This window comes from Electrophorus electricus, chromosome 13 (genome assembly GCF_013358815.1).
Source record: "Electrophorus electricus isolate fEleEle1 chromosome 13, fEleEle1.pri, whole genome shotgun sequence".
Classification (NCBI taxonomy): domain Eukaryota; kingdom Metazoa; phylum Chordata; class Actinopteri; order Gymnotiformes; family Gymnotidae; genus Electrophorus; species Electrophorus electricus.
This window is the reverse complement of record NC_049547.1, coordinates 19,827,554-19,850,401: the sequence shown is the minus strand read 5'-3', so window position 1 is coordinate 19,850,401 and position 22,848 is coordinate 19,827,554. Positions and strand designations below refer to the sequence as shown.

General features: G+C 44.6%; 1 protein-coding gene across 3 annotated transcripts in view; it reads left to right on the top strand.

Moving 5' to 3' along the window:
* The first annotated feature begins 282 nt into the window (after positions 1-282).
* Positions 283-22,848, top strand: part of wdpcp (WD repeat containing planar cell polarity effector) — a 70,578-nt gene continuing 48,012 nt past the window's right edge. The window contains exons 1-5 of one of the 3 annotated variants that reach the window (XM_035532481.1): positions 283-460; positions 15,883-16,045; positions 17,628-17,712; positions 18,268-18,312; positions 21,488-21,538. In XM_035532481.1, coding sequence (XP_035388374.1) covers positions 15,998-16,045; positions 17,628-17,712; positions 18,268-18,312; positions 21,488-21,538 — 229 coding nt within the window. In that variant the 5' untranslated portion in view covers positions 283-460; positions 15,883-15,997. Of the gene's footprint in view, positions 461-7,911; positions 7,941-15,882; positions 16,046-17,627; positions 17,713-18,267; positions 18,313-21,487; positions 21,539-22,848 lie in introns of those variants that run through there. The other 2 variants (XM_035532482.1, XM_035532483.1) reach the window with 2 other exon arrangements.

The window sequence follows — 22,848 nt, the reverse complement described above, 5'->3', positions numbered from 1 at the left end:
GTTCTGCCGTGCAAAACAGCAACGCGACAAAGATTCAATATTAGCAAGAAACACAACACACCACGGCTCTCTACAATGCGTTATCTAACAGCGAATTAATTGATTAATTAATTACTTAATAAGATGTGGTATTTTTCGGGTATCAGGAAATATATTGACGTATCCGGAAACCGGTTTAAATTTACCGTAATGTCTGTAGTGTTTGCGGTCCTGTCGGGAAGGTTTTTGTGAATGAAGCGCGCCGGTTGTCCCGGACACGGCGGAGATGGTATCGGTGTGGCCGACCAGCTAATTCACATTAGTGTGGGAGTCGAGAGTCCCGCCGGGATCCTCACGAATTTAAGCCTGAAGAGAGCAAAAATATACGAGCGCAAATAAACACTGGCTTATGACCTGGGTGCAGTGATACATGTGCCCAGTCTAAGACTGCGGTTTGACGGAGATTTCGTGGGAAACTAAGGTGAGTCGCTGAACTGTTCGCCGACCCCAGTATTGTCTCACATCCTGGCTGTGCATAACCGTGGAGGTCACGTTCATTTAAGTTTTCTTTTAGATTGCGGACATGTTGGCTAGAACAAATGTAAAAAGGGGGTTTGTATCCTTTTTTTGTGGTGTACCACTAACTTGTGGAACTAGAGTCGTGTTGTCTGGCTGCACAAGATTAGAAAAAAAGCAGAGGCGGTCTGGAGCTGCAATACCAGCGTTCACCCCGAATGACCTTTGTGTTACTGCACGAAATCCCGCCTGGCTTGGTCCATACTTGCTAGTTTAGATACTACATGCAGTCTAGTCTAGTCTAGCCTGCTTTGTTTACGGGGCATGCTTCACCCAATACACTCATGTAAGACACACACACACAGACACAGATGCCGCTGTCCCATGGCTGTGTCCTATTGGTGTAGTACTTGGACGCATGAAGTGTAAAGTTGAAAGCACTATGCCGATATTTGTTAGTAGCACAACACCTCGGACACCAGGGTGATTTCCACTAGGAGCTTTGCACGTGTCTATATAAACATGCATTTGCATGCTCTAAGTGACGTGGGGGATAATAAACGCTGTTTGCTAATTGATCAACTTCAGAACCTTTAAAACACTACAGCAGTAAACTTGGTCTGGAGACTCTACGCTCTGTCTGTGTGCTGTGCTGGTTTTGAACTTCCATTCTTTCCAGAGCCCCAGATTGCACATCCTGATGTGATTTCATGCTGTTTTTCTGGACCATAGCAGTCTAACATCAGCACTGTTGCCCAGTGGTGTTGTGAGGTGTGGTGTTCGATACTCCGGCTGGAGTTAAGCAGGAAGGTGGGAGCCTGATGTTACTACAGCTTGGTTTATCTTGGGTATGGAGTACTGTCCTGAATGTTGCTAGATATCAGTGTTTTGTTTTTGCTTTTTAAAATGAAATATGTGTCTGTTGTTCTGTGCTTGGTGAGGAGATTGGGAATGGTGTAGTAGCGCTCCGCAGAAGGTTCTGGGGTCCAATCACGGTGTAGCTGCGCAGAACTGCAGTGTTTTATGAAGTTCTGTAAGTACTACGGTATAGACAGTGACAGACAACTGATCTGAGCCCTGCATTTTGTATGAGGTCATTACAGACTCATTACAAACAGATACACAAAAGAGTATGGGATTGTGTTACAGGCTTGGACTCCAGTATGTGTATTTTCTCTGAGAGCACATATTTATTTATATAATATTATTATTCTTATATTTGACTGGGTAGGTGAGGTGTGTTTTAGTTTTAGGGATTTGTTTTATTTTAGTGTTACAAATAATGTAGGATTTTAAAATTAATTTATTAGAAGTTTGGAATTGTACTTGTTAGTAAATTGCAAACAATAAGTTCCCTTTCCACCTTCTAAGATTTGCCAAAGTTTGTTTTTGTTTGTTTTATATCGATTTCCTAACAGCTAAATGTAGATTGTAGGATATCAGTAAGGATTCTGATTAATTCCAGCTATAGTGTAAATCACAGCTATTATTTACCAATGTCCATGACAATAAAGGCAGCACAATCCAAGGTTTTAGTCCAATCCCTGTCTGAGAGGGATTGAGCATTTTTAAATCCTGAATGTTGTTTCTATTGTTCTAGCCAAGACATCTCCTCTGTGTTTCAGGCTTTAGTGGGAGAAATTTCCACGGCTGTGTTGCAGCTGACTGGCATTTCACTCAGTCACTCATACGTTTTGGAACAGAATATAATCTATTGTCACTGTATACGGGTGCAGTAAGGTTTCACGTGGTTTCTCTTACTAAGCAATTGGAGTTATAAGATCAATAAATATGAATAAATAGGTAAATACTGTAATTAAATGTTATCCGTCTCTGGGGGTGAAGGTGGGTTTGGGTGGGTGTGTGGGTGTGTGGGTGGGTGCGTTTGCTTCCAATCTTAGAATATATTTTAATGTTCAAAGCAAATAAGAACATCAGCGTTAAGGAGTACATGGGTAGTCTTTCTACATTTAATAGGCTGATCTTTAATTAAAACACCGATCATTCTTATCATTTAATCACTTATGTTGCTCTCATCCATTTCCATGCTTACCGATCACTTTTTTTTTTCTTCAAATCTACACAGCAAAAACAGCCCGGTGTTGCATCCACCATGTTTATAAGTTCACGTGTTGCATCGTCCACTCCTGCTTCTCATCAGACAGCTGCCTGGCGGATCTTTTGGAGATCTGCTCCTTGCTGTAGCTACACCCCTCTCTGGCCTGCTGTCGCCGCTGGGCTTGCCCCCATCAGCTGCAGTGCGGGAGGCCATCGCGATAACTTCAACATCCTGTGCTGTCCTGAGGGCGCTCGATTCTAGACTGATTCTAGATTTGTTTCTTCATTCTAGATATGATTTCCAAGCCATGTGGTTGTGGCACTTGAGATATTTTGAGAGCAATATTATTTTGTGGTGAATTTCTTTTTTGTGGCCATGACCCTGTGCTAGATTGGAGGCTATTTTTAGTTATTGTTATGTGGAGCTCCTTCTTATCACTATGGAGATCTGAGAGGTATATTTCATGCTGGCTACCTTCAGGCTCCACAGCACCCCCTACCGGCGTAGCATGGCTTTGACCCCACTTAAAGGGACAGAATCGGTGCAGAGGCATTAGCCACCCATCACGACCATCAGAAAACACGTCAAGCCACGTTGTTTTTGTTTTGTTTTTCTATTTTCGTTTTTTTCCCCGTTTTTTCTGGTTGTGTGATTTCGCTTAATTCTTGATGTGTTTTGGATTTGACGTGATCATTGCAAGTGTCTTTCGTGTCCAGTCTATAAGTGCGTTGGCAAAACCTGCAGAAACAACGTTGCCGTTTTTATTATCCGTGTTCTCCACCTCGCGAAAATCAAAATCACAGGCCCCTAAACCCTGTGTTATTGATCTATTTGCTTATCCGATTGGGCTAATGGGAGTGTGTTCCGTCTGTATCCTGTACTCTGAGCATCCTAGCATGGTATTAAAGTGTTGAGTTTTCAGGTTGCAGCGCTTTCTGGAAACTGCAAGTACCAATTTCAAACCACTAGAGGGCATCAGTGTTTAATGGGATTTATATGAAATGAATACGTTCAAGACTTACTCAGAACACGGCGAATTTCTTGTTGTCAAATAATAATGAGGAACCGTTTAAAATTATCACAGCGTATAGTGCTGAAACATTAAATATCTAAATCATAAGGACTATAGCATTTAAAAAAAAAGTATTACAAATAAAGTTACTGAACAATGCATGCAATGTGAAGCAATATTTAATTTCCAAGGAGGAGGAGCACATCACTCAGAATTATTCAGGTCAGACGTTGATAATGTGCAGCAAATAATGCATAACCAGAAGTATTCAGCGTTCAACAACATTCTGCGATTAGAGTCAAAATGACTGAGGTGAGTGATTGTTCTGTAGCCGTGCCTAAACACTTCTACATAATTGTTCTCAGAAGGTGTAGAATTCAGATGCTAAGCTTTGTGACAGCGATCACCAAACACGAAGAAGAAATCTCCGAGATAAACGCCTCTAATCCACAACCCCACGCCCGCGGCGCCTCTAATGATCGAACCCTTCCGCGCTCAGGCGCGCGTGCTTCTGCACGCTCGCTCGTACGTGCAAGGTCGCAACCTCCGCGGGCGCGCGGCGCCAGCGGCGTTCGGGGGCGCGCGCGGGCAGACGAGTGCCAGTCCGTCTGCTTTGGATCCGCCGCGCCCTGAAACCCGAGCGCGTGCAAAGTCCCGCGGCTCCGGCTCTCTTCTGATCGTCGGTGAGGCTCGCGCGAGCGTCGAGCGTTCGTGCGGGGTTTGTGGAAATGCACCGAGCGCGACCCCCCCCCCCCGCCCCCCCGAACAGGCAGAGATCAGACAGAGATCCAAATTATAAAGACCTCAAGAAAATGTACCATTCTTTAGAAAACACACTCATCCTCAAGCATCGCTGTGCCTTGAAGGTATACACACACACACACACACACACACAAACTCAGAGATCAAAGTATGAATACACACTTCAGTGTGTGAGCAGCCCCGCCCTCCACCTGTCACTCACTCGGTGTCAGCCATACCGGCTTTGGGACTTGGCCTGTAAAGTAAGTTTGGACTTCAAAGCCTTTTAACTTTTGACATCTCTTTAAGTTCACCGGCTCAAAGATAAATAACTTCCTCTGCCTTTCTCCGTGATTATTTCACTCACACACACACACACACACACACTCACTCTCTCACACACACACACACACACACACACACACACAGCAGTTAATATAACATAACAAAATAAACCAGTTGTAGTAGTACCAGAGTTTCTCATGGGTGTGAACGCCCTGATGTTCTTGTACAGATTGACAGGGCAGTGGTATTCGCCCCCCGGCTCCTGCTCTTGGATCAGATCTGCTAGTTCTCTGTTTAAAAACATCTTTCATATCTGCTCCCCTTTAATCAATTTCCAACTTTGCCCCAAGTTGACCAGGGTGCAGTTCTCACCACTGACACCAGATGGCGATCGCGGGTCAGTTGTGCACACACATACTACACGTGCGGAGTTTGCTGCCTTGGGCTCGTCAGTCCTTGTTTGTCTTGACAACGGTGCTCAGAGCCCTGTGTTGACTGGTTGTTGTGAGACGTGGCGACGGCTGGCCAGGTGGAGGTGATGTTGCTCGGTCAGAGATGCTTCTGTCGCATCGGACGGCAGCGGTGGTCGTGTCTTTAGCTTTCTGCGTTGATCCGAATGTTTTTAAGAGTAAAACTGCTCTGTAGTTTTAAACCATCCAGCACCACAATGGGAGAGAGAAGGAGGGAGAGAGAAGCACGTTGGAGAGCTTCAGCCTAAGGTTGGACACATGGACAGGTCTGACTGTCCCTCATTGTAAGTGAGTGTGTGTGTGTGTGTGTGTGTGCGCGTCTGATCACTCAGACTGGCTGTCAGGTGAGGCTTGTCCAGGTGTTTGGGGAATTTTGCACTTCCAGATCCGAGCGAAATTCTGCCTCCTCCTTCAGTTTCCCTCCCACGCTCAAGGTCACGTCTGGGGTGAAAGGGCATGCAGAAAAATCCGCCCCTTTATTCTAAATTGAAAATAACTTTGAGTCTCGTCACCGATGGCTCGTCAGTTTCCGTCACGTCTGCGGTGATGGCGGGGGGGCTAGACTATAGTCATCCCTGTTTGTTCGTGTTCCAATAAATAACACGCACGACGGTAACGGCGACATCGGTGATATCTACACATAAGTTCATCTCGCCATCCTGTATTAGAATATTGACTTTGTGAGGTTCTTACTCTAGCAGTTCAACTGTACATACATGTGTTCCTTATGTTCAATAATAAAGCAGTGCTGATGTTCACAACTGAACTTTTTTTTTAAATTTAATTGATTGCTGTTAATCTTGTTGCCAATGTTTTGTTTTGGTTTTTTTTTGATGGCGCAAAGCGGTCTACATGACACAAGTATAAGTAAATAACGTAGACCCGTGTATTTTAATACACAGGGCATTTTATAAGAAATATTTTCCCCCGTATCACGTAAGGTCAAAGCAAATCCAAACCCGCGTATGTCAGAGCTGTTGCGTCAGCTCTGAACTGTAGATGTGTTTCCATGTGGTCTGTGAAGTGTTGGAGGTTTAAGTGAGGATGGCCATAGATGTCACCCTGAAGAAAGACTGTAAAAGAAGGCATGACAGGGGAGAGAGACGGACATGGGGGGGGGGGAAGAGAGAGAGAGAGAGAGAGAGAGAGATCCGTCACGTCCACTATGTGATGGTCGCTGCCAATCCATGGTCTTTTTTTTTTTTTTTTAATCTTTATTTATTTATTTTGACAGGATGTCACTTTCTGTTGGGAACACCAGCCTGACCTTCATGCTTCACTCACCGTTCTAAGGCCTTCTCTTGCCCTGACAGGGACAAACAGTAAGAAGCAGTCAGGATAGGTGGGGCACCAAACAGCGGTAAATCCCCCAAGAGAAACAAAGACACGGACCCACTGACACCTTCTCCCTGCCTGCCACTCAGACAGACGCACACACAGACAGACGCACGGACGGACAGGCAAGAGGACCTTTAGTTGTCAGGTTTTGCCATTTTCTCAAATCCTTGTTTTGTTTTGATTTTTTGGTTTCTTTTTTGTTGTTGTTGTTGTTGAGACAATAACTGCCAGTGCCCTCCGCTGATCGCAAAACCCCCAGAGCAGCTCTGCAGATTAATAACCATGTTATTAAGGTCCCGATGACGCATACGAACGCGTTATAACGACGTTATAACGCATTACAGGGCCAGTCGCACCCAGTTCGGCTCCTTTTGTTTCTACTTGAAAAGCCCCACATTCCTGCTGTGACCCTGCGCGGCTCGCCTTGCTGCTCTGACCCGCCGCCGCCTGCCCCTTGTTTGGCATTCTGCTCCGTCTCTCTCTGTGTGTAAAGGCCCGCTCAGGGGAGGCTCCGCTTCTCCGATCTCTGCTCTTTCTCCTGCCCTCTCCCACCTGGACTTTTCCCCCTAATGACGTTTGCCAATGTGATTAGCCGGAATGCTTCTCGAGACCGTTTTGCTCCGTGGACCGGAGCCGCGTGAAAGGCGCGTTCCTTTTGGAGAGAGGAATTTGGATCTAAGTACAGCGCCCACCCGCCCGCCTCTGGGTAAACGCGGGCCTGTTTGCCTACTGGCTCCTGGGAGCGTCTGTCCCGCTAAAGCACTTTCAGTAACCAGGAGAGGATTGAGGCCATCCCCCAAATTTGACTTGTGGCCTCCAAAACAGGAGCAGGAGTCCATACCAAAGTGTGCACCATGTACATGGGGGACATCTTCTGGCTTGCCAAATGAATCACAAAGCATGTGAACCATCTGAATCATTTGAAGTGTTTGATGGCTTAAACCTCTACACTATGACTCCATGTGTGCACTATACTGTAGTTATTACTGCAAAACTCCACTCAGCTTTCAGTGAGGTAATTAAGGTCACGGTGACCGAGGATACACTGTTTAACTGAAGTTAGCCAGAAGTGAGGCAGCTGAAAGGTACTCCAGTGAGCTAGCCAGATCTACAAATTCAGGTCACTGATTTAAAGCAGAAAAAAACTGTTCACTTCTTATGAGCTAGAAAGGTTTGATTATTACTCAATCAGCACAGAATGACTCCAGATTGGAGTGCCTTTTAACTGACCCAGACCATAGTAAGCGGTCACCCCTCTGTGTTACCCCTCTCCGTGGCTGAACTGAGCGAAGGGAACGGTCTTGTTTGTGCCTCCAGCAGCGTGCACTGGGCTGCACCCCGAGCTGCTCTGGGCGGTGAGGGAAGAGGCTTGGCTCTGCTCCACGTAGCCATGGGGGCATTTAGGTGCACTTGCAGCTGTTGTGCAGGGGCAGGCAGGGCATCGAGGGGTAGCTGGAGGAGCGGGGGGTGCCAGCGCAGGACGGGAGGTGCAAAGGAGGGAGACGATGAAAGGCTGAGGAGGCACGATGGTCACAACGAGGTGAGCAGATAAGATGTCTAGCTGTGTGTGTGTGTGTGTGTGTGAAGGCTTGAGGTGTGTGTGTGTATATGTGTGTGTGTGTGAAGGCTTGAGGTGTGTGTGTGTGTGTGTGTGTGTGTGTGAAGGCTTGAGGTGTGTGTGTGTGTGTGTGTGTGTGTGTGTGTGTGTATATATGTGTGTGTGTGTGTGTGTGTATATATATGTGTGTGTGTGTGTGTGTGTATATATGTGTGTGTGTGTGTGTGTATATGTGTGTGTGTGTGTGTGTATATGTGTGTGTGTGTGTGTGTGTGAGTGTGAAGGCTTGAGGTGTGTGTGTGTGTATATATGTGTGTGTGTGTGTGTATATATGTGTGTGTGTGTGTGAAGGCTTGAGGTGTGTGTGTGTGTGTATATATGTGTGTGTGTGTGTGTGTATATATGTGTGTGTGTGTGTATATGTGTGTGTGTGTGTGTGTGTGTATATATGTGTGTGTGTGTGTGTGTGTGAAGGCTTGAGGTGTGTGTGTGTGTGTGTGTGTGTGTGTGTGAAGGCTTGAGGTGTGTGTGTGTGTGTGTGTGTGTGTGTATATATGTGTGTGTGTGTGTGTGTAAGGGCTGATTGGACATGGCACAGAGTTGATGATTTTATCACACACTGGAGAGAGTGAAAGAGGACTTTTGCCTCTCTCTCCTTCTGCCTCTCAAATAAAAAAAAAAAGGTTTATTAGCATGAATTGCCAAAGTAATTAACAGAATTCATAATGGTGATAAAACAATATCACTATTATATACACATTGTAGACTCTCTCACACAACTTTCATATATACACATTGTAGACTCTCTCACACAACTTTTATACATATATATGATCACACACACATGCAATTAAATAAATATATAGATAGAGATATATATATAGATGGATGGATATATATAGATTTGGGTTGTTATAGTTGGTTTTATACAGTTACTCCTGTGTTTCCGTTCCATATCTTCATTTCTTAACATTTTCCCTTCCAAGGATTGAAAGTACATTTTAAATAAGTGCAAGTCTTGTCTGTGATGTATATATTGGATATCCATCAGATACTAGTGCTGTTTTGGGGTCTGCGATTCTTGGTAACGACCATTTGTGTGTTTTTATAAGTGGGTGCGTGTATTTGGGTCTTGTTTGTCTGCTGCTGCTTTTCTCAAGCAGAGGACTGTTAGCCTGTGTGGTCTGAGAGGTGAAGCTGTGGTAGGACTATGAATGCATTCACACGTCCAGGATTCATGCGTGTGCTGGCGTGCGTAGCCTACCACACTGCCCAGTACCGAGCAGTAAGTAAACCTGCCCAGGCACTCCCCTGCCCTGCCGTGTACGACGTACAGACCCAGTGCAGACCCTGTCCATTACAGAACTGAAGGATGTGTTTTACGTTATTACTAATTACACTGTTGTGGCTTTGTCTCCTTGTGACAGGAAGGCAGCTTCCTCTTAAGTTAACAAAATCTTGCTGTCTTCCACTTCTGGAATTTAGGTCCCATTCTGCCACAGAGTGGGACCTACGTTCTAAAAGTATCTTTGAAGTAACTCATAAGGGGAGTTTGGGTGAGGGTTATAAATTGCATATAAATAGATAGTGCTGTCTTTTTGTAATAAGTCATAATAAGATGATTTTTTTTGGGGGGGGGGTTATGAGATTTGAATTCTCATTTATACCACACAAGCTGAATTTCTACCAGTTTTAATATGGGTGTTTTGTAGGAGGCATATTTCTCAGGAATTGTTTGGATAAAAAGAATGATCATCGCATATTTCTTGCAAGGTAATTAAAACTGTAGTATATGTGCTATTTACCAAATCAGGATTGGTTCATTTGAAACCAAATGTTGATGAGAATAAACCTTGAAGGTTCCCACAACTAACTGAAAATGACACCACTGTCAATTACAGGTATTTCATAAAGAGGTATCCGATCTAACAATGAGGGGAGAAAAAAACTTTTACTAATAGTATCTGTATTAACGTTTCAAATTACAGTAAATAATTAACATTTAAATGAAATAAATAAATAAACATCTAAATATTCCACAATAATTTAAAAGAATTTAACTAAAAGCAGACCAATTCTAAGTTTCTAGTTAAGTAGTTTATTACAGAGAAGGGTGGGGGTCTCTGATCTTATTAGAGTGGAGCTGGTTGGAGTGACGCTCGCTCTCTCCTCTCAGATGCCGTGCGTGTGTGTGTGTGTGCGCGCCTGCCTGCGCCCGTGCGTGTTATTTTCCTCAGTCAGCTAAGCTTTGAATCCAAGGAATATTTCTCACATATCAGAACACTCAACAACTTTTAATAGGTTCAGCTTGTTGCCTTATAAATGTTCTGCAGGCTTATATGGAGCACATTAAAGTGTTGCGTATAAATCAGCTGTATTACGATGGGAATCTCCCTCGCGTGGTCGACTGCAGCTAATTGCTTGTCCTTCGCTTTCTTTCTTCGGATGCCCTCCGCATTTGTCCAACTCTCCATCTTTTCTTTCTGTTGTTCTTCTCTCCATGTGAACTTTTCAACTCTTAAACTCTCTGTGGCCCCTTTCCTCCTGTCACCGTAACAACAGTCAGTGTCGAGCCTTCCTTTTCAACCTTTAAATTTTTTTTTTTTCTCTCACTTTCTTTCCTGCCTTTCTTTCATCCCCCTTTTCTGGCTTTTGACAGCCAGACGTGGCCTCTGGTCATAACGTCCAGGACGCCCCTGATTGACACCTCTCTCTTTCTCTCTCTCACACACACACACACACACACACACTCACTCACTGTACCTTGTAGCCGTTTCCTCACTTGAATAGTATTACCTTTACCTCATTTTCTCCTGCTAGTCTGTCAGCTGCTTTTCTCCAACATGCTGTCTTGGAACGGAGGGCCGTTCCGCGTGTGCGTTTGTGTGGGGCCGTGCACGCACGCGTGTGTTCGTTCGCTCGTTCATGTTCACTGGCGCCACTCTGGCCTCCAGGTTTTTCTAAAGTGCTGTCATGTTCCCCATCACAGCTTTTCCGTGCATTGTCTCCAACACTTGACTCTATCTTTACCCCTCTGCCTGTCTGGCTCTGTGTCTCAGCTCAGCCTTTGATGGCTTTATGTCTCTTTTTCTGTGGAGTACTGTGAGATGTTTAACCCAGAGGAGGGGGAGAGAGGGATGGAGAATGAGTGAGTGAGAGAGAGAGAAAATCTGGATGGTTGGGCAGTGTAAAGTTACCAAAATATTTGACCGATATGTCATTTCATATCCAGATAACGATACATATCATGATATAGCACATTTTCTGTAAATTCAATGAAAACATGGTTTATATAATATGCCCATGTGGATTTTTTATTATATTATTCCATGGTATAACAGCACAGACACATGTTGAGGTAGTTTTGAAACAGTGAGATGCAAACTGTTCATGGTGGTGAAGTCAGCTATCATCTTTATTATCCGGGTTTCTCTTGGCTGCTCAGCCTTTGCTGTTCGGAATGACTCGGTTCTGTGTAACGTCATCATCCATGCGTTTGGTTCTGTCATTCAATGCACCGTCCATGTTTGTGCTGGCTTAGTGCAAAACGTCGTATCAATTAAGAGTGTTGCTGTAAAGCATGCTTTGCTACACCACGAAATAAATGATATCGTCATATCTACTCTGAAGTACATGACCGTTGGTCATTAAACCAATAACATGAAACGTCTTCAGCAGAATGTTCCTGACTTCTGTGCCAGCCAACAATGTCAACAGATTCCTGCCTTAGATTCTGATTGTTATGTTTGTTTTTGTTTTCCAGTCTTGTGTGTGTGTGTGTGTGTGTGTGTGTACTACACTGGGGTTTCACTTTTTTAATTAAAGATAGTTGCTGCACAATGGTTGGGTAACTGCGATTACGGGGGAACTAGGATGTTGAAAAGTAGGTTCGGAGGTACAGGGATCTGGAGCATTTGCTCAATATGGATGTTTGCGTAGTTTAAGCCTCATATTTTAATACACAGATTCACAGAAGAACTTTTGATGACTTGTCATTCGGTTTTTCCAATCTGGTAGCGTGTCCAAGACAGATGTGCTGATGCCTACTGGTGAGCTGGAAAAAGTGGTATTTTCCACTTGATTTCATTTAGATGAAAACTCAACTCAAAATTCTGTAATGTTCCACAGGATCCTTGGTGACGTCATCATCTGTTGTGCTCTACAAGCTTCTGCCAGTATCCCATCAAGTTGTGCGTGTGTGTGTGTGTGTGTGTGTGTCTGGTGTGGTTGGTTTTTACTCCCTAAGCCCCTCTTATGCACACCCCTGTCTCCTCCATTGTTTTGTATGTCTTTTGATAGTTAATCCTGAGTTCAGGAGCGGGAGTGTTGAGGAACAGAGATAAGACAGAGGCAGCGTCTCCTCAAAGGGGCTCTGCCTCCCTCTTCCCATCTGCCATGTTTTGTCTTTTTTTCCACTTCAGTAGGTAGATAGAGAAGAAAGGTAGGGGTGTGTGTGTGTGTGTGTGTGTGTGTGTGTGTGTGTGTGCATTCACCTGTGGACTAGACTCCATTACAGCCTCCTGCTCGTTCCCAGTCCTTATGTGTGCACACATGCAGACGTGCAAGCAAAAATAGTATAATGAACTGAAATCATGACACTACTGCTATGCCTGAACAAGGTTCCTGATGCAGCGCTTCCACAATGCCCTGTCCTCCGTCAATACCTTCACTGAGTTCTTATCTGTCGAACATTTTAAGAACTAATGAAAGCTGTGCATGCAAAACAAACGCACGTCTAAAAACACACGTAGAAAAACCGTCAGCAGTGTTTTGTTTGGAAGGTTTTTATCCAAGCCGTGAAGTAATTACATGCTGCACCCCACAGAAGAGTGACATGAAATATGATACAGTGGTGTTTCGTTACATACTATTGCAAGGACACGTATGCACACACCAGAAATAAATATCTGGTATTACGGGAAATTACACGTGAGAATAAAAGCGAAGAGGACTGGCAGAGAGGGTATTCCCCGTGAGCGAGAGAGAGAGAATAAATGAGTGAGAGAGGGAGAGAATGAGTGAGAGAAAGGAAGAGTGAAAACATGTGAGTGAAAGAGTGAGCGAGAGAGTGAGGGGGAAACAGAGTGAGACTCTGAGGGCGCGAAGGTGGGGTGGAGGAGCAGGTACCTCTTTAATCAGTCTAGCAAAGACAAAGACCTTCCTTAGTGCTTGTCATCCATCCATCCATCCATCCATCCTTGTCTGTCAGTCCGTCTGGAACACCCTGATATTTGTTTGACCCGAATGACATTTAAAGTGTGAGATTGTGGCTGACGACACGACGGCACAGCGCCTCCCGCCTCCTGACGGGCCGGTTGGCGAAGGAGGACGCTCGCGCGCCAACATGCTGAGCGCGCGAAGTCTTATCTCGCGCCCCCCGCGCTTGACTGACTGAGGCAAAAAAAAAAAAAAAAACACATTTTTTTTGCCTCTCCGCCGCCGCTTCTTCAACCTCCGCCCCCCCCACCGTCAAAAAATAAATAAAGAAAGAAAGAAATATAAATAAATAAAGCTCCTACTCCACACGAAAATAAAATGGCTAAATGAAAACAGGAGGCGAAAACGCTAGCGGCAGCACACATGCTTAACAAGTTCACTGACATAAGAGGATTCTTTCATGGCGGTTTTTTCCTTCCGCCAGGAGCTTTAAGGGTGAGTCAGCGTTTCTGTTCCCTCCTTCTTTCTCTCTCTTAAGGGAGGAAAAAAAAAACCAATTTCACCTCTGAGGAGAGAAGCTTCTGTTCACAGGTTGCCGGTGTGACATTCAGTTGTAAACGGGCCCGAATTTTCATGACCTCTGTCCCACAAAAACTACATTTTTCGATGTTATTTTGATAACTGTGCTCCCGTTTGACCTTCTTAGGATCAACCACAAATGTAAATAAATAAGCAAACTCCAGAAAAATATACTTTAAAAAAAATGTTCCAGATCTAAATATCAGTGCATCAGTTATGAAGCTTTATCAGTCTTAAATGCTTCAGTATCTGCTATGCCGTTTCACTGCCACAGTGAAGATATATGTTGCTAATGGCCTTTTAATGTGTGTGTGTGTGTGTGTGTGTGTGTGTGTGTGTGTGTGTGTGTGTGCACGTGCGTGCATACAGGTTTTCTTTCTGTCTCTGCCAAGGTCACTAACAGAGCTTCTCTCTGACATGGGGAAACGCTGGAGTTTGTGTGTGTTTAGGGTGAAAAACATTCCTTTTGTGTTCCTGAAGAACAGCATAATATTGTGTGCGGGCATGCGAGAGTGTGCAGTATGTAACTGTGTGTGAGAGTGTGGATATTTGGCTGAAGATGGTTCATTCTGACTCAGAGGTTTCTCCTTTGATCTCTCACACAGAAGAGCACACATGGGGACAATGAACAGGCCTCTTCAAGTGTGTGTGTGTCTGTGTGTGTGTGTGTCTCTCTGTGTGTGTGCGCACATGCGTGTAGGCCTCTTTGGCTGAACATCTCAAAGAAACACATCTCATCAGAGCTATAGCCATAGGAAAAAAAACTACAGCTCCAACACCATGTAGATTAAATGCAAAAAAAAAAACCATAAACTGAAGTGCAGGTGAGCGAGATGAGTTGTTGCTTTTTGAAGTGTGAGAGTACTGGCAGACAGACAGACAGAGACAGAGACAAACACGCGCACACACACACACACACACACACACACACACACACACACACGAGACCCATCCAAAAGCAGGTAGGAGAAACCTGAGAAGGGTGTGGAAATACCTGCTGACATTCTGGAGTGTCAGCAATCAAAACAAACACACGTTTACTTTCCCAGCCTTAAAATCAAGAATGCGCATGCATGCATGCATACATACATACACACACACACACACACACACACACACACACACACACACACACACACACACACACAGCCAGCCTTTTTCTGCATTTCTGGAAGTTTTCAGAGTGAAAGGTCATTTTCTCAAAGGAAGTGATCATCTAAACTTCACTAACCAGCATGCATTGTTAAGTTATTACATTACTGCACTAACCTCAATTATTATATTTATTACAGTATTGCACAATTTAAATACCACTGAAGATGAAATGAACCCAAGATTGACAAATCAGAGGTGGTGTCCCTCTGTTGTACAGAATGTACATCAAATTCATTCAGATATAAAGTTGAAAGTTGAGTAAGAGTAGTCCTACTCCGATACCTAGATGTGTATATAAGGATTAAGTATTCTTAATCTGACGTAGGTGCATATATAAGGGTTAAGTAGTCATAATCCGATACCTAGATGTATATGTAAGGGTGATGCAATCCTAATACGACACCTAGGTGTGTGTATATAAGGATTAAGTATTCCTAATCTGTCGTAGGTGCGCATATAAGGGTTAAGTAGTCATAATCCGATACCTAGATGTATATGTAAGGGTTACACAATCCTAATACGACACCTAGGTGTGTATATAAGGGCTACATAGTCCTGGTCCAGCACCTAGGTGTGTACATATGTTATGAAGTCTCAATTTGGCACCTAGATGCATTTATAAAGGTTAAGTAATCCTGATCTGACACCTAGGTGTGTATATAATGGTTAAGTAGTCCCAATCTGACATGGAAGTGTGTGTATACAAGGGTTAAATAGTCCTAATTAGACACCTAGGTGTGTATATAATGTTTACGTAGTCCTAATCTGATGCCTAAGTGGGTATATAAGGGTTATATAGTCATGATCTGACAACTAGGTTTATCTAAGGGTTATGTAGTCATAATCTAACACCTAGTTGTGTATATAAGGGTTACATAGTCATAATCCGACACCTCAGTGTGTATATATAAGGGTTAAATAGTCCTAAATCTGACAGCTAAGTTTGTTTATAAGAGTTAAGTGGTCACAATCTGTCACATAGGTGTGTGTGTGTGTGTGTGTGTGTGTGTGTGTGTGTGTGTGTGTGTATAAGGGTTTAGTGGGAGACAAAGAGACCGCAGTATAAGAGAGACGCAGTGTTTAAGAAGTCAGCCGTGGTGTTTCCGTGCCAACTAGCTGTCAGGCCCCGTAATCCTCCTCCAAGGGTGATGCTGCACTCTTGTGCCTTGCCAGTGTCAGGCCCCTTAACCCCGCAGGTATGGTTCCTCACAAACCTGTCCCAATGAGACAAGGACAACCTACACACATACACACACACACACACACACAAAAGGGAGAGAGAGAATGAATGAATTCCATGTAGCCAAGATGCAGCCCCAGGGCTTGGCTGTTTGTTTATGTTGGACTCTTGGAGATGTGTGTGTGTGTGTGTGTGTGTGTGTGTGTGTGTGTGTGTGTGTGTGTGTGTGTGTGTGTGTGTGTGTGTGTGTGTGTGTGTGTGTGTGTGTGTGTGTGTGTGTGTGTGTGATGGGGCGTTTCGCTTTTTCCTCAGTTTCTGTGATCTAGGCTTACCTTGGTCATCGATGCTCACTAGATTATGAATCTGTTGTTAACAAAGCTCAGATCAGCACATACCTGAAGACTAATCTTTAGACGGCGTCCTGCCATCCGGAATCGATGGTTTGAATGAAGAATCATATTAATAAAATCATAGCGGCTTCGGCCGCACACCGGGGGTGAGCAGGCGTGGTGGGGCGTAGCTGTGCAGTCGGTGCCCTGCCGTGTCGGTGCTTCTCTAGCCTGCGTGATCACCTGCACGCCAACAACAGCCCAAGGCTTCTGTTTGGAAATGGCTTCCCGTAACCTGTACACCAAATCCTCTCCATCTGCAGCCAGATGGGGCGCGAGCAGGTTTAAGAAATCATTACACGTGTTTTAAGGCAAGGACAGGCTCCTCCTCAGACCAGACTACCACTCCGGCTAAGATTTAAAAGGTAGCATAATTGAAGCCTAAAGAAATCGAGTCTTTATCAAACTCTTATCTGCTCTGCGCTCCACCCCCCACCCCCCTCGTTCTCTATTAGTATGCTAGCAAGAAAGAGATGAGTTCATCATGCAATCTCTCTCTGCCTGCCCAGTGGTTGACCCCAGAAGAGACGTCAGTCTTTTTTTTTCGTTTATTTAATCAGGCCCAGATTAAATTTATCATCCCTCGCTCATTGGACACTTGTTTTTTATTCCACTTTTTTCTGTCTGCCCTTCACTTTTAATTTTCATCTACACGGCCGTCCCTCCAATTTATTTAAATGCAATCAAGCAACCGTCTTTTTTTTTTTTTTTTTTTTTTTTTCAATTTTTTTCCTTTCTAGTTTGTGCGGTTATTTTAAAAAGGCAGGGGACCTTACTGGGGTTGGAGAATACAGGGCAAATTGAATAAAGTCAAGTGTCGGAGGTAATTAAACGGGCGAGATGGAGCTTTAGCGCGCGCAGCCAGGGATGATAACCACACGGCCTCCGCCGGCCAGGAACGGAATGCTTCCTCTTCCTCCCTCGGCTTTGACCTCTGGGATGCTGTGACCCTAGCCAGGGTCGTAATGACAAAGGGCGTCCGCAGGTCACAGGGCATAAACCAAAAAGGGAAAAAAGAAATATCCCTCTCTCTCTCTCTCTCTCCCTCCAGCTTTCTCCTTCTCACTCTCTCTAGCCCAGCCCACCTGCCTTACAATATTAATAATAATAATAATAATAATAATAGGAGGAAGAAGAATTAAGAGTTAAACATAAAGGTGTTTAGAAACTCACCAACTCTCTCTCTCCCTTTCTTTCATTGTCTAACAGGACTCTCTTCCGCTCTACTACCTGATGGCGTTCTGTTTGGCTGAACTTTACCTGTGGTCCTGCAGGAACAGTTTGCATGTGCAAGGTATGCACACGTGCACACGCACGCGCACACACACACACACACTTAAATGAAATAAAGGCATGGTTTTACTCTGTCTCTCTCTCTTTCACTTCTCACTCGTTCACTCACACACGTTGTATATCTCCCTCTTTAACTTTTAACGTTTCCAGTGTATTGTGCAAACTGCACAGTGTCTATCGCACAGTTGTAGTGTTTTGTAATGTATTGCACATCTTGTATATTCCTTGTATCGTATGTGTATTACGTTCTGTATATTAACTACATTGCTGTGTGGACCATGTGCTTACGTTTTTGCACTCACATGCATGCTATGTAGTGATATTATATGACAATCAAAGAGATTTGATTTGGTTTGATTCTCTATCTTATTAATTCATGTCTGTTGAGCACGCTGGGGTGTGTGTGTGTGTGTGTGTGTGTGTGTGTGTGTGTGTGTGTGTGTTTGTGTGTGTGTGTGTGTGTGTGTGTGTGATGTCTGTTAGAGTACAGGCAGTACTGATCATGGGCTGTTTAATGACTATTTGTTTCAGTGGTTGTTTCTGTCTCGTTTTACAGATACAGATATTGGCACGTTCCAGTTTTATGAGAAAGGAGAATCGGGTAGGTATTTGATACTTACTCCATTTCTCTCTCTCTCTCTCTCTCTCTCTCTCTCTCTCTCTCTCTCTCTCTCTCCTCTTCACCAACTCCCTCTCCATCTCTCACATCGCTCACATAACAAAACTGGGTCTGTATAGGCCTCTGCAGTGATCCAGGTCCACGTTTACTGGACGTCGTCCCTCTTTTAAAGTAATTAGCGGCCGCTATGGTTACCGCGGCGGTCTGCAGGGGTCCTCACAGAGGCCGACAGTGCCCACACGCACCTAGCCCGTATGCGTGTCGGAGTTGAGCGCAGTCACACTCTGCTATGCGCTGCTCTGCGTAGTGCGTGCTGTGTGTTTGCCATGGCTACGTACAACTTTCAGGGTGAAATGGTTTACGTTGTCTGAGCTAGCGGCCTGCTTCCTTGGAAATGCAAAGACTTTGATGTCTCTTTTTAACTTTTAATTTTCTCTTCCGAAAAGAAAAAAAGAATAAAGAATATAGCAGAGATATTTTTGAAATTCATACTGTTTATTGTTTGGAATAAATAATTAATCCGAGCTGCAAAAACAATGCGGACCTGTTCAGTTGTATGTGTCTGCGCTTCTTTTTATAATAACAAAGTTGGTTTCTTTTGAGGATAAAGATCTCTCTCTATCGCTCCCTCACACACACAGCCTCTCTCACAAACGCTCTCATGCACTTTCTCTCTCACACACACACACACACACACACACACACACACACACACACACACACACACACACACACACACACACTCCCCCACACATGCACGCGCTCTCTCTCGCGCTCTCTCTCTCTCTCTCTCTCTCTCTCTCTCTCTCTCTCGCGCTCTCGCTCTCTTTCCTCACCTTCACAGTGGACGGGGTCTGAGCTGCTCTGGGGCTTTCTCTTGCCTGCTCGGCTGTGCTGGCAGAGAAGTTGCTCCTGATCTCTGTGCTCAGAGCGGGGGGGGGCTTTGAAGGGGGACAGTGCAGTCAGCCATTAAAGTGACTTTTAGTGGCTCTTTCTGTCGCACTGAAATAGTGTTCAGAGTAGACCTGTGCAGACACAGAGAGAGAGAGAGGCAGGCAGGCAGGGAGGGAGAAGATTGTACTTGTACAGATGTTAGTTCTGACCTGACTTGTTAGCTGTGTGTGCGATGCAGGACTTTACAAGTTCACTCCGTTGGATGTAGAATTACACACAGGATAAGATGTCAGATGACCTGTGCCAAACCATTAGAGTTACACATGGAGCCCAGGACACTCACTTTACTGTACAACACCGCAACCTTGGTCTGCAGCTGTCCTCACTGGTCTACAGCTGTCCTCACTGGTCTACAGCTGTCCTCACTGGTCTGCAGCTGTCCTCACTGGTCTGCAGCTGTCCTCACTGGTCTGCAGCTGTCCTCACTGGTCTACAGCTGTCCTCACTGGTCTGCAGCTGTCCTCACTGGTCTGCAGCTGTCCTCACTGGTCTGCAGCTGTCCATTGTGAGTCTGTGAAGAGGACTGTGTGTCCCTGTGTCTTCATCAACATTATTTTAAAGGACCTTATTGGATAGCGTCAGTCTTGCCTGGTCATTGTGTTAAAACGGCACACTATGTTTGTGAGTTGGACGTTTTTACATCGTTTTGAACTCTCATTGTGGTCAGTAGTGTCTCTGGAGTCATATTTACTGAAACCTGACCCTCCACTAGATTAGTGTCTCTTCAGGAACTAATAATACTGACAATAAAAATGTAATAACAGTAATTGTTATTATAGGTAATTATTATTTTCACATTTAAGTTAATAATTCTAATTAAAAATGCTTTCAGCACCTGCTGTAGTGAATCGGTGTTCAAACAGTTGAGGAAGTGCACCGTTTGTCCGACGTTTTGTTTTACAGAGTGTTTTATGAGCGTTTATCTCCAGCTTGAAGAATGTAATTGACATGCTATTAATGACTGATTGAATTTCACAGTGTGTTTCATGGTCTTTAGTAGATAACGTCTTCCCAATGGGTGCTGATTGTCATTTGGGGATTTTAAAGACGGTAAAAGATAACGTAGCTGAAAAGAAACGTACTGGCCGGTTTTTGTTTTTGCAGTTTTGTCTGTTTATGATCTGAGACAAATTTGGCTCAGACACATTATTATTATTGCTATTATTATTCGTCCTTGCATTGTTTGTTTTGTTTGAAACGGACTGATGTATAGTTATTTATTTATATATATTACACACACACACACACACACACACGTGTGGGGTGTGAATGTACGTGTGCATGCGTGAACGTGTGAGAACGTATGTGCTAGAGCATCTATATGTATGTGCGCGCGTGTGTCCCAGCATTTATCTGCACACCTACTTGCTTTCAAGTGTTTGGGCCCTGCACGCTTCCTTCATGTCCACCAGAGGGCGCAGCAGACCCATGCTGCTGCAGACCTGGAGGGGTGTGGGGGGCTGGTTGGGGCTCTCACCAGCCCTCTGTCCCAGAACAGGTGCTTGTGGCCAGGGCAGGCCGTGTCAGAGCAGCCCCCTTGTTTGATTAGTGCCAGTAATCCCCGAGATGTCCAGCAGATCCACACCTCTAGCTGAGAGGCGGTGGGCTCGCCAAGAGCCGACCCAGGAAGGAGGCACTAGGCTGGGCTAGAGACCTGCCTACAGCCCTGGGGCTTGTATTGGAGTGTCCGTGGGTGAGCGACTCTGCCACCTATGGATCAGCTCTCCAGGAAATTGCCTGGGCGTTCATGGGCTTAGGCAGGCTTTCGGGAGAGCAGGACCCAGCCAGACCCGAGACAGCTCAGTGCGGGTCTGTCTGCACACAGGGACCTACTGGCCTGGAGGATCTCTCTCTCCTTCACACACACACACACACACACACACACACACACACTCTCACTCTCTCTCTATCTATCTATCTATCTATCTATCTATCTATCTATCTATCTATCTATCTATCTATCTATCTATCTATCTATCTATCTATCTATCTATCTATCTATCTATCTATCTATCTATCTCTTCCTCTTTTGCCTTCCTTTTAGTCTCTGTCTCGCTTTGTCTTTCTAGTTTTCTCACTTTCTTTCTCTTCCTGTCCTTCTTACACACCTTATTTTAGAAGAAGCATTTCCATTTTAATGAATACTTGTTTTGATGTTCATTTGATGTTCTCTTTCTCGGTGTGTGTGTGTGTGTGTGCACAGTGTTTCCTACAGATCGGCATTACTTCAGTGAGAAACAGCACTTTGTGGAGAGTGAGTCCTCTACATCTTTGAATCCTGTGTGTCTATGTGTGTGTGTGTGTGTGTGTGTGTGTGTCTGTGTGTGTGGGTCTGTCTATATTGCATTTTTATGTATTATAAGAATATTTAGCATTTTGAAAAGACCTGAGCCATTATTACTAAACAGTGGACCAAAAGAAATCTAGAGAACATAATACAGTTTATGCACATGTTGTGCATAATCATCTGTGTGTGTGTGTGTGTGTGTGTGTGTGTGTGGGTTGGCTTGAGAGAGAGTGATAATAGATATGTCATGATACCAATACGAGCACGCTAGGTTGTCCTGGATCTCCCAGTAAAAAGACTTGGTGAATGGGGGACTGGATGAATAGTTGGGTCGTCTCACCTCGTCCTCACCTCATCTGTGGAATAACCCGCAGTGCCCATCAGAGGGACACCAAGAGCCTTATCAGGGGGACACACCGCTCCTCAACACCACCAGCCTCTCCCCTCCTCTGTCTCTCTCTCTCCAGCTCGTCCTCGTTAATATTCATGTATTTATGCACTTCTCACTCCAGTAAAAAAAAAAACGGGGGCGGCTTCTTCATCGGTTGCATTTACACACACATACGTGCGCACACACGCGCGACCCATCCTGGAGTCTTTTAAGGGAAAATTTGCCCAAGTGAAGGGCACCCCCCCCTTCCTGCGTCTATACTCCATTCATGTTAAACCGTTAATGCGAACACAGCTAGCTCTCAGACGAGAATTCAATTAACTTTGCGTGTGTGCGCGCGCGCGTGTGTGTGTGTGCGCGAGCGTGTGTTGCAGAGGAGCAGTTATGGGGTGTGCAGATGGTGAGGTTTTTGTGAGTGTAATTGGGCATTTTAGAGTGGTATGTGTTAATGTGTTTCGGTAACTTTGAGTTGCTTCCCTGAGGGTGACCGTGGGAATGAAGAACACCCCTGAAACACTTTTACCTCTGAAAGTCTATTAGTTAATTCTACCATATGATGTTTACACTGTAGCGAAATGAGATTTTCTGACTTCAGTCAGCTTGGTGGTTAATCTGTGTTTTAAAGAAGGACCCAGCTGGAGTTGTAGACTAAGGCAGATACTGTGCCTGCACCACAGAACTGTGTGCTGTGGCGTATTTCAGGTGTCTTACTGGAAGGGAGGTGGTAGAGCAACAGTGTGTGTGAGTGTGTTTTTATTTGTTTGTTTGTTTCCTGTAAATGGATGAAAAACCTACAAGCAGAAAGCCTGGGGTCACAGTAATTTGCAATTGCCTTTTTGGCAAATAACACCCCCCTACCTTTTAGTCGAATTTGGCCTCAAAATTC